The sequence below is a fragment of the Ovis canadensis genome, chromosome 9 (assembly GCF_042477335.2).
Source record: "Ovis canadensis isolate MfBH-ARS-UI-01 breed Bighorn chromosome 9, ARS-UI_OviCan_v2, whole genome shotgun sequence".
In the NCBI taxonomy this organism is placed as follows: domain Eukaryota; kingdom Metazoa; phylum Chordata; class Mammalia; order Artiodactyla; family Bovidae; genus Ovis; species Ovis canadensis.
This window is the reverse complement of record NC_091253.1, coordinates 87497015-87509301: the sequence shown is the minus strand read 5'-3', so window position 1 is coordinate 87509301 and position 12287 is coordinate 87497015. Positions and strand designations below refer to the sequence as shown.

At 40.8% G+C, this 12287-nt stretch overlaps 1 protein-coding gene across 4 annotated transcripts in view; it reads left to right on the top strand.

The window, feature by feature from the left end:
- The window catches only part of VPS13B (vacuolar protein sorting 13 homolog B), a 787290-nt gene that overhangs the window by 689509 nt on the left and 85494 nt on the right, over positions 1–12287 (top strand). For all 4 annotated transcript variants that reach the window (XM_069600522.1, XM_069600521.1, XM_069600524.1 and 1 more), the window contains exon 43: positions 2939–3100. In XM_069600522.1, the coding sequence (XP_069456623.1) occupies positions 2939–3100 (162 nt within the window). The remainder of the gene's footprint in view (positions 1–2938; positions 3101–12287) is intronic.

Sequence of the window (12287 nt, the reverse complement as noted above, 5' to 3'; positions counted from 1 at the left end):
AATGGAAAAATCTCATCAAACTAATTATACACTGTGACTCCAGTTTAATGAAAGGTTTACAAACCTTTAAATATATAAGATATATAAGATAGGATTGGTCTGTTTTACATATAACCATTTCCTTAGCATCCTCTTAGCAACCCTTTTCTGGGGAATAGGAATCCAGCTGGTCTTTTGATTCTTGAGTTTCATTAGTAAAGCTGTATATTTTCACTATTTAAAAAAGATACATAAGATAGAATTGGATAGGATAGATCAGAATGGGAACAAGCAGGATATCAGAAGTGAAAAATTGCTGGAAAAAAAATTCTCCAGAATGTTAACAGCAGTTATCTCTGAGTGTAAAATTAGAGATTTTTTTATAAAAAGAAAATCAGTGCTTCCAGTATTTTCTTTCTACTGGAACCTGTGTTACATTTATAATATTAAATTTGCTCACTTATTTGTTTCATGAGTATTTGTTGAGTACTTACATGTCATGCATGATATACTGAGAACAGATGAAGTTGTAAATAACACCAAACTGGATCCTGCCCTTATGCAGCATAGAGTCTAATGATGGAGACAACAGTGACCTAAAATCATGCAAGTAATTACTCAGTCCTGGGGCTCAGACGGTAAAGAATCTGCCTGCAGTGCTGGAGACTTGCATTCAATACCTGGATCAGGAAGATCCCCTGGAGGAAGACATGACAACCCACTCCAGTATTCTTGCCTGGAGAATCCCAAGGACTGAGGAGACTGGCAGGCTACAGTCCTTAGGGTCACAAAGAGTCAGACACAACTGAACAACTAAGCATAGCACAGGGATCAGTACGGTTAAGGCAAAATACAGTGTTGTGTAAGCCTAAAATAGGTGGACCTGGGACTTCCTTGGTGGTCCAGTGGCTAAGGCTCCATGCTCCCAATGCAGGGGGCCCAGGGTTCGATCCCTGCTCAGGGAAATAGAGCCCACATGCTGCAACTAAGACCCTGCCCAGTCAAATAAATAAATAAAAATAAACATTACTTTTTAAAAAAATAGGTGGACCTAAGGTGATCTTGGAGGATCTCAGGAGGCTGCTTACTCTGAGAGCGTGACCTGAAGACAGGAACCTGAAAACTGAGTCGGAACAAATTAATTGAGCAAGGAGGAAAAAAGGTCCAACCAAAAGAATGGCACTGAAACAGGAAGGAGTTTGACGTGTTGGATGAATTGAGAGGCAGCCTGTGGTGTTGGAGGAGCTGAAAGGGGCTGGTGGAGCTGGGGTCTAGAGGAGAGTGGTTCAAGATGCGGCTGGGGCCAGACCAGGCAGAATGCCTGAAACCCGCCGGCAGTCCAGTTTTGAAATCACAGCTCATGATTAAAAGCCACAGCAAAAAGGAGTATGGGTAGACAGCAGGTAATTATTGGTTATAACTGCTTCAGTCTCACTTACCCAGAGACTCTTTATGATTAGTGTGGTTGTCAGGCAAGGTTCCACTCCATGAGAACAGAGAGGGTTGGTGAGAATAGACAGATGATAGAGTGAGCACTTAGAAGTCCCTCAAGGATGTCTCTAGAAGAAGGCGATATTTCAAGGCCTCTTCACTCACTGCAGCTGTGGAGCTCTGTCTGCGCACTTGGGGGACCTTCTGGTTGATTAGGAGCTGCTTGTACCTCCCAGGATAACAGTTTTCATAAGGTTCTAGATCAGGTCTTGGTCCAGGCTGGATTCCAGTACATTCGTCCATAAACTCCTAGGCTTCAGGCCACATAGTCACTTAAATCTCCATGCTCAAGATGATATAGCCCTTTTTACTCTCCCTCCCCTTAGTAAAATGGCAAATGATGGAGTGTGGCTTTATTACATTACTTAGAGCCACAACCAGGAAATAAAGGCCAACTGGAGAAATCGGCTCAAGGATCAAACCCGGGTCTCCTGCATTGCAGGAAGATTCTTTACCATCTGAGCCACAGGGAAGCCCTATCAGTGACATATTACCTCCCATTATCTGAAAAATCATTGGCTAATTAAGATTTTTTTCTTGCATTCTCAAGTTAGCCATTTATTTAGCTATTCTGTTTACCAAAGGTATGTTGATTGTTTTTAAGCCATAACCTAGTCAGGGTGATAAAAAGAATAAACACAGAAATGCTCTATGACTCAGCCAGTGCTTTGATGTAACAGCAACCAGTGGAGAAGGATATATCCACACATTAGGAGCATATTACTAATTTGCTGAGCCTCAGTAGATTAATGAAAGACATTTGCTGATTGATTATTAGCTGAAATAGACACCAGCAACTGGTTTTCAACTAACATTTTCTCTTGAAAACTGCAGCTTGGCTTACACAGACTCTGAAGTTGATCTGTTTTGTGTGTTCAGCCTGTTAACAGTAGAGGGAAAGTTACGGTTTTATTTACATCTCTCCCTGAGCAGATTTACACAGACACACACCCAGAGAGAGACACACACACACACAGACACAGACCACCCTCCCCCTTAAGGGAACTGGGGATGTATTACCTAAATGATCCTTGCTTTCTGTAGGGTACAAACTGTGGCTTTGGTAATTGGTCTTGATTGTCAAGTTTAGAAGGCCGGGAACATGGTAATTCTAGCCTCTGGTACTATGCTCAAAAACGTGCACTACCCAGTACAGCATTCTTTGTAGCATGTTAATTCATTTTAAAACATTAAACGTTTGAGGGATCTCATTGTTCTTTTTCCTCTTCTGTGTATATGATTTATTTTGCAGGAATATAAATCAAAACATATTCTTGGAACATTTAAGATCTCTTTAAGGTATTTTTTGGTGCTTATCCTGGAAGTATAGAATACTTTGTATACCAGAGCTAATGACAACAGATCTTTTAGTATTTCTGTGTTGTAACAATCGCCACTGGGCAGACAGCTGCCAAACATCTTGCAATTAATCTGATGCACGTTGGCTTTCGTATTCTTTTTCTTTCAGAACAAATGCCCTGAGGTAGAAGAGTTGGTCTTCAGCCATTTTGTGATCTGTAATGACACACAGGAGACACTGCGGTTTGGCCAGGTGGATACTGATGAAAATATCCTGCTGGCCAGTCTCTGCAGTCACCAGTACAGCTGGCGCTCTCACAAATCCCCACAGGTACTTGAGAAACAGCCTTACAAACACAGCAATTGTTAAGGCTGGGGATGCCTTTCTTCTGCATTTATATGCCTGTGTCCAGTTATTTCCCTTTTTAAGTCTCCCAAGGGGCCACATAGTATATATAGCTCCATCTGACAGAAACCCAGAAATGTTTAGAGATGGGAGCGCAGCGTACCCGTGCTCCTCTTGGAGTGGACATTCTCGTGTTCACCTGGGCACCATGGAGGGTAGTGTGGTGACAGTGATGTTGAACTCCAGAGCCAGGGTATGGAGACTTGGCTCCTGGCTCTGGATTTTCTCTCTTTGCTTTCGTGCTTCAGTTTTCTTATATGTAAATTGGGGCTAATAATAGTACCTGATTCATAGGATTGTGAGGTCTGAATAAGTGAATACATAAAAGGTGCTAAAAGAGTGCTTGATATACTGTAAACATTGTATATTGGGAGTTATTTTCCATTTGTGTATTCGGATTCTTACTCTGTGTATAGTTCCTGCCAGTCATGTATAGGCACTGGAGATTCAAAGGTAAAAAAGTCCTCACCCTCCAAAGACAGCTCACAGTCGGCGACAGGGTGACTGCAGTGACAGACTGTACCCAAGGGAGCACTGAGAAAAGATACACCAAAGGATGTCTATTTTCCAAGGAGTGTAATTCCATTTTCCTGTCACTTTAGATGGGAATAATTAGAGGGATGTGCCCTGCAGGGATAACTGAGGACGAATTAAATACAAAGATGTGGTCTTAAATGAGTAAAAGAAATCCTAGGAAGTACTCTCAAGAATAATGTATTTCTAAAACCCTGGGTAATAAGGAAACTACTGTCTGCTTATGATTAAAAGAAAGTCATTAGATTAGAGAACAAGTTTTCCCATCTGGTCTATAGGCCAGCTTTAGGATATGTTATATCTTCAGGCTCCCTCTTGCTGTTTTTTTTCCAGTAGCTAGATTCTGATTTCTTACTTGCCTTTTTTTTTTTTTTATCATATTGCCACACTATTAGTATCAAATTTGGCAAAGTAGACACAGTGAAATTCTTCTTAAGTTTATGTATTTAATTCCGGTTAATCTAACAGGATGGTAAAACACCATATATCCTTTTTTAATAAGAGTTCTTTCAGAAATGTGTCGCACTTGTATTTTTAGAATGAATGGCATGCCCTTATTTTTCTAATTCTCCTTTTGAGAAATGTCCATGTTAGAGAGTTTTTAAGTTGTTTGGTTGTTTGCTCCTTGTAATATCATTAAAGCACACTTGGTCAGTTGTTTCATTTAAAAATTAAGTAGTTATTTTTCTCCTGTTAATTGCAAAAGTAAGAATATAGACCAGGTATATAAACCGAAAGAGAGAGAAGACAACGTGTAATTCCAACCACCCAGAGACAATCCATGTTAAGACCTTCAAAAGGCTTCTATGACCATTGCATTCCCAGAAATGAACTGGTAGTGACAGGAAAGAAACCTCTGAGAAGGTGTGTTAATGTGCGGTCATACATTGTACCTGTAGCCGCTTTACCCATTCATACATGCAAGCTGCAGGCCTCAGCCAATAGAAAGCAAAGCAGAGAAAGCTCATTTTCCTTCAAAGTCATTTCAAGCTGCATAGACTATCATGACCCTCCCTGACTGAAGATTCTCTGGATGCTGGAGCCAGGATGGGAAGGATGATGCTAAGAACAGTGGGCTCAGGGGTGTGGAGTAACAGGTGTCTTCATGTTGTAGATGTACAGTTTCTGAATGGAAAGGACATGAATGGGAAAAAGAATGGCCAACCACTGCCATACTATACCTTTCATATATAAACTCTTCTGTACTTTTTCAAGGTCTTTTTGTATTTATTACTAGTCTTATTTTCATAGTATCCCTGTGTGATTTGTATTTTTGTTATGCACATTTTATAGATAAGGAGACAGAAATGTTAAGCTAAGATAGTGGTAGAGTTGGGACTGAATCCCATGTCTTTTCATTTTCAATATACTATTATTTCCACAACATTGTTAAACTCTCCTAGGTTTTGGCAGCAGGATTTGTCTGCTAGAAGAGCCAAACTGTGAGGTTTTAAGAGAAGGGCTGAGAAATCACTGCTATAATACTCCACATTTAAAGTTAGAGTAACATGGCATTCTTAGTACAATATGAACCCTTGCAGAACTTTAAGAACAAAAAAAAAAACCAATAAGAACCTTTTAGTGTCAAACTGGAAACATAAGACAGGTATCTATTAAACTTTTTTCTCTTTTTAATTTGTAACTGCATCTTCTGGATACAAACGTTAAGATGAGCTATAGTCATCATAATCTTTAGACTAAAACTTAGATCGTATTCATAAAAAGTGTCCCTTTAGTACAGCTACGTATGCTGAAGGAAGTGTGTTTTAGGACCCTTTGAAGCCAGCTAGGTCTTAATGGGCCCAGGGGTCTTCATGGAATTCCTTACGTCCATAGTTACAGATTCTGCTGTGTTCTAATGAGAGGTTACATCTGAGGATCAGAAAAACTAGCCACTTAGCTTCAGACTGCACCTGGAGGTAGTCACAGACACAGGAGTAAGCAAACTGTTCCCTTTCTCCAGACTCCAAGTCATATCCTGCGCTGCCCAGCAGGCTTGGTTTTAGGAACATTTGTGTCTGAATGTTTATGCTACCTTGGGTGTTAGTCAATTCATAGTCTCAGGGAGGATTTCTAAAGTTCAGAGAACTTAACTCCACTAAACAATGTAGCTTATATTGCAGAGATCAAGAAAGTAGCAATGACACCTGGAAAGGTTTCAAAGAGGTCAGCATGTCTTAGAACCACACAGGAGGTTGCTAACAACAGTAAGTCCCAAAAGGATAAGGGAAAACATGGACACAACCAACTCCAGAAATCCAAAGCTGAAAAACCGTTTTAAAGTTGAAAAGTTGTAAACTCTCCCTATAGTTTCTAACACACACTCTGAGGCAGAATCACTTGAAAATGTTGGCTATCCTACAACATTTGCTTGCCTAAACAAACAAAGAAAGAACAAAACAATTTCCTAGGGGATAACTGAATATATTCTGCTGCACAGCCATATATGCCACCTTAAATATCCCACTCCAGGAGACTTTACTTCAGTTGGACAAGAACAGTAACCAGCAAAGGAATGGTCTACAGAGAAGTGCTTCACAGTATATGGAATTGAATCTAAGGACTGTATGTGTGAGTTTATGGAATCTTTCCCCAGAATATGGACAGTCTGTGCAGCTGAGTCAAGAGGAGCTCTGTTTAATTTAACCAAACTGGATATAGTGACACGTCCATCATAGTAGGATTTTTGTGTAGGCTGTTCAAGTTAACTTTCTGTTCTGGTTAAGAGAGAGCACTGTTGGCTAATTAAACTGCTTGAAACAAGAATGCCTCTAGCTTTATGTAAAGAATTACATTTGCTTTACCCTTGAAACACGCACAATTTATAGATTGTGCTTTCTTTTTTTTTTTTTTTTTTAAGGTTTGCAGAATTCCAACTACCAATGACTTAATTTGGTAACCAAACCATCAGTCAAGGTGAAAATAGGCTTCAGACAGAGCTATAGAAAATAAAAGATTGCTCCAAATGGATGTAATAGGAAGTTTTATCAGCTTGTGAAAATGGCAGATAGTTAAAAATGAGAAAGGCAACAAGAGTCAGTTTGGAAGAGTGGCAGAGCATCTGGGAAATAGTCATCAAAGTAATCAGATTTAGGAAAGAAAACATAAATCAGGCATTAGTTTCAGGCAGAGTTTGGCAGACTTTTCTGAGTAGGGCCAGACAGTGACTGTTTTAGGCTTTCAGGGCCTTAGAGCCTCTCTCATAGCCATTTAGCTTTGCACAAAAGCAGCCATAACAAATGAGTTTGACTGTGTGCCAATAAAACTTTATTTATAGAAAAGAAAATTTGAATTCCAATAATTTGCACACATCACAAAGTAGTATTTTTCTTTTTTTCCAATTATCTGAAAATGTTAAAGACACTCCTAACTCACTGGCTTTATAGAAATAGGCAGCGCACCAAATGACCCAGAGGTCGTGCCTAATTTGTCAACCCCTGCTTTCAGATCCCTCAGTTGACAAAATTCAGTAGACTAAAGATTTGACAGAAAATTGTCTTTGCTCTGCTCTAAATGATATTCCCATCACTTGAGAACTTGGTGACATGTTTCAGAAATTATGAAATGACAGGTAATGTATTAAATCGAACACATAAAATCAACCTGTGCTTACCACATAACAGTGTTGTTATTGTTGAGTCCCTAAGTCGTGTCCAGCTCTGAGACCCCGTAGACTGCAGCATACCACATAATAGTAAAATATTTGTATTGTTCTTGTTCTCGCCCATATAGACAGAAAGCTCTGCTGTTCTTTCCTCAGATGTGAATATATTTAAAAGTGAGATCTGATCATTTTTCCTCTTGTCTAAAGAAAAAGTAATGGGTTTTTGAGTGTCTAGCTATCTTATGGTAATCCTGTAAGAAACGCAGCGGGAAGAAAGAGCCACCCCTATGGACCGTTGAACAGGGCCTTTTATTGGGCGGGCGGGCGGGCGGGTAAGCAAGGAAGCGAGGTGGGGGTCTGCGAAGCAAAGGGAGTCTGTGGGGGGGGGGGGGGGGAAGGAGTCTGCGGAGTCTGTGAGGGTGGGGAAGGGTTTTATATCCCGGGCCGGGCCTCCCATATAAGGAAGAAAACGCGGGCTCAGCGGTGATTGGTGTCCAAGGGCTCCGTGTCAGCTCCTGATTGGATGGCGAGGGCTTCGTGTCGGCTCCTGATTGGTCGGCTTGGTTGCCGGCCCGTCTCCGGGGCTTGTCTGCAGCGCCCTCTGCCGGGACATGTCCTGACATGCCTGACCTTGCCCTGACCTTTCATCCTGACCTCGCCCTAAACCTTTCATCCTGACCTCGCCCTGACCTTTCAAATTCCAGTCAGTTGTCAGTTTTATTAGATTGTAATTTCTTACTCAGTTACCACTCTCTCCATATCCCTTTATATAATGTATCTGTACACATATATCTAAAGAATGAGCACATTCTTGTTGCAACTGTCACAATTTTAAAAATTTAAAATCAGACTTAGGGAGGCTGGGAAAGATTGAGGGCAGGAGAAGAAGGGGGTGACAGAGGATGAGATGGCTGGATGTCATCACCGGCTTGATGGACATTAGTTTGAGCGAGCTCCGGCAGTTGGTGATGGACAGGGAGGCCTGGTGTGCTGCAGTCCATGGGGTTGCAAAGAGTTGGACATGATTGAGCAACTGAACTGAACGAGGGAGGCAGGTGAATGTTCTATGTTGGCAAACTGTTCTCACTGATAAATTTTCAAGTGTTGGCCTCTGCTATTATATGGCACATGGTATGCATATGAGAGTTTGTTAGAAAGGGCAAATGAACAGACATTTTTACACCCAGAAGGTACAAATGGGATTGATATTTCCTTTCTAGAAAGCAATTTGATAAGAAGCATCATAGCTATTAAAATGATTATAGCCTTTGACCTAGTAATTCTCTTACTAGTGATCAACTCTCAGGGAGCAGTCCAAATTAATACAAAGGTGTATACACAAAAATGTTTATCAATTTTATTCATACTATCAAATTTTAAAAATCAAAAAGCTCCATTTTAAAGAAATAGGTAAGAGAAGTCTGGCATACCTATGAGATGAACTATTATGGGACCTTTACATTCTTACGTAGGAAGGCAGAGTGCTACCATATCATTGTTCAGTCGCTCAGCCATATTGATGACTCTTTGCGACCCCGTGGACTGCAGCACACCAGGCCTCCCTGTCCTTCAGTATCTCCCGGAGCTTTCTCAAACTCATGTCCATTGAGTCGGTGATGCCATCCACCCATCTAGTCCTCTGTCATCCCCTTCTCCTCCTGCCCTCAATCTTTCCCAGCATCAGGGTCTTTTCCAGTGGGTCAACTCTTTGCATCAGGTGGCCAAAGTATTGGAGCTTATCATATCAGTCAGAAAAGCAAAATATAAAACTCTGTACATACCATATGATCTTAACCATTTAAGTATAAATGCATAGAAAAATACTGAAACGAGATATGTCAAAATGTTGCCTCTGAATGTTATATTTTTTAAGGTGATTTTTTTTCCAATGTATTACATTTTTATATACTTCTCACTAAAATGAATACAGATTATTAAGTCAGAAAGAATAAAAACTCTGAAAATATTTATATAGACAGAGGAATTTCAAAAGCTAATTAGAACAGTGGCAAGTATAATACTATCTCAAGAATGGTTCTCTGTGAACTATTGAAATAGTGTTTTTCAGTTATTCCCTTAGTTACATCTTTGCCCCACATCAGTCTGCTTTGCAAACTACAATTCAAATAAGTTTCCTAAATGATGTTTTGATACTTTCTTGTCCAAAAGTCTTTACAACCATCATCTATTAAATATACCCAAATTATCTGGCATCTAAGACCTGACTCATTATTTCCATCTAGATGCTTATTATATCCCATTGATATGACCTGTTGTGTGTTTGTAAATGTGTACATTCTTCTAAGAAACATGTTGTCTGATGAGGGAGTCAGAAAGGAAACAAAGACATGATCATTATCTATGAGGATTTTGTGGCAGTAGTTGCAGACAGGGAGACATGATGGGTAACTGAGTTAAAATACCAGCCATAGGAAGAAAAGCAAGAGGACCAGAAAGTAAAATCACTTGCCTCTGAATATGGACAAGGTCTTAACGGAGACTCAAAGGAAATGTTTCCTAACATGAGGAGGGAAATCTGCCAAGGCTTCCTGGTAGAAGTCATATTTATATTGAATTTTCATGTTTCAGTAAGTGCTAGGTCAGTGAAGTGGGGTGGGAAAGGGGTGTGTTCCCAAGTAAAGGAACCAACGTGTGTGAAAGCCACAGAGGCAAGAAAGAACATGGCAAGGTAGCACTCGACTGATTTGACTACAATGTAGAGTACATGTGTGGAATTGCAAGACCGTAAAGTCAGTGAAGGCCCTGAGGGCCCTTGTATGCTGTGCACATGAGGCAGAACCAGGGGACGGACGGACAGGCAGGCAGCTTGTCAGCTTCAAGGGAATTCAGGTTTTGTTCAGAATAAACACAGGCATTAAAACTGCAGGCCTTGCTGAGGAGATGTGTGCTAGGAAACTGGCTCTTTGATGGTGATGAGAAAACTACTTTGTAGAGTTGGTCAGCTTTCATGGTGTAAAGACTCCCGCCATAGCTGATTTTAGGCTGCTGCTGCTGCTGCTAAGTCACTTCAGTCGTGTCCGACTCTGTGCGACCCCATAGACGGCAGCCCACCAGGCTCCCCCGTCCCTGGGATTCTCCAGGCAAGAACACTGGAGTGGGGTACCATTGCCTTCTCCAATGCATGAAAGTGAAAAATGACAGTGAAGTCGCTCAGTTGTGTCCAACTCTTCGTGACCCCATGGACTGCAGCCTACCAGGCTCTTCCATCCATGGGATTTTCCAGGCATGAGTACTGGAGTGGGGTACCATTGCCTTCTCCGGATTTTAGGCTACCAATGATTTAACAACCAGCTCACTAGATTCCTGAATATTTAGCAATACTTTCTCACAAACAAGTATGACCCACCTCCAGAGCACTGCTATTTGGAGGAGTTATGTTCTGAAGAGCATTTTGAGGAGATATACCTGTATGTGACAGGCAGCTTTTGTCTACCGAAGGGTTTTAAGTAGAATCATCACAGGGTCACAGTTGCATTTTTGAAAGGTTCCTGTCCTGCAGTTGTGTAAACAGTCTAGAGGAGGCTGAGAATGCATGTGGTTGTGTGGACACCACTGCATAACCCAGGAGTGAGAGATTACAGTAACTGAGCCAAGACAGAGCAGAAGTCAGAGACTGGTATAAATACCTAACAGACTGATCTTCCTGTGAATGACAGCTATAAATTCTGAGCAAAACACAAAACATCTACCTCTAGAGATGAACAGAGGCAGACAGATTTTGGAGGGGAATGGGATCTTTGAGCCAGTAAACTGCACAGTGATTCACCCATTTGTTGTGGCTTTGGTTTGAGGTCAACTACAGTTGTAGCCGTGCAAGGGGGGCCCACTGTCTTTCTGGCGCAAGGTACCAGGTGAAAGAACTCAGGCAGCCAAGGTCACTAGAGGGTGAAGAGAAAATCTTGGAAAGGGAAATCCAGAGAATAGGGAAATATGTTTAAATGTGGCCCACCTAACTGCTTCCTGCTGAAGCACACATGCATGGGCCAGACTGAAAGCAGATTGTACGCAAGCCTTAAAGAACTGAATTAGTCTGCACTGCCACTCACCCAGGTTTAAGAGTTTTTCTGCTGTGCCAAGTCGCATCAGTCATATCCAATTCTGTGCAGCCCTATGGACTGCAGCCTGCCAGGCTCCTCTGTTGATGGGATTCTCCAGGCGAGAATACTGGAGTGGATTGTCATGCCCTCCTTCAGGGGATCTTCCCAACACAGGTATCAAACCTGTGTGTGTACGTCTAACCTGTGTTAAACAGGCAAGCGGGTTCTTTACCACTACTTTGAGTCTAAACTGGTTAATTACTTATTAGAAATATTAACACTCTGGAAGAATTATGAGAGAATTCAGTCTTTACCACAGAGCATTTATAGTGTCCACACTATGACCCAAAATTACTTGACAAGTCTCAAAAAAGCTAAAAAAAAAAAAAAAGAATTATTCAATTTCAAGGGAGAGATGATTAACAGATGCCAATGTCAAGATGACCCAGAGGTTAAAATTATGATGCATATACTTTAAAGCCACTGTGGCAACACAAAAGGGATTTTACAGGTATAATTAATTCCTAAATTAGTTTGATTTTTAACATTCTTTTTTAATTGAAGTAAATAGTTGATTTACAATATATGTTTCAGGCATACAACATAGTGATTCAAAATTTTTATAGATTAGACTTCATTTTGTTATTACAGAATATTGAGTTGACTATATTTCCTATGCTATACAATATATCCTTGTTGCTTATTTATTTTTTACACAGTAGTTTGTACTTCCTAGCCCCCTACTCCTATCGAGTCCTTTCCCCCTTTCCTTTACCCACTGGTGATCACTAGTTCTCTATATCTGTTAGTTGTCTTTTAGTTAATCAAAACAGGGCAATTCTAGATGGCCTGATTTAATCAGATAAAAGCCCTAAAAGAGGAAATGGACCCTTTTGTCAGGAGAGAGAGATAGATA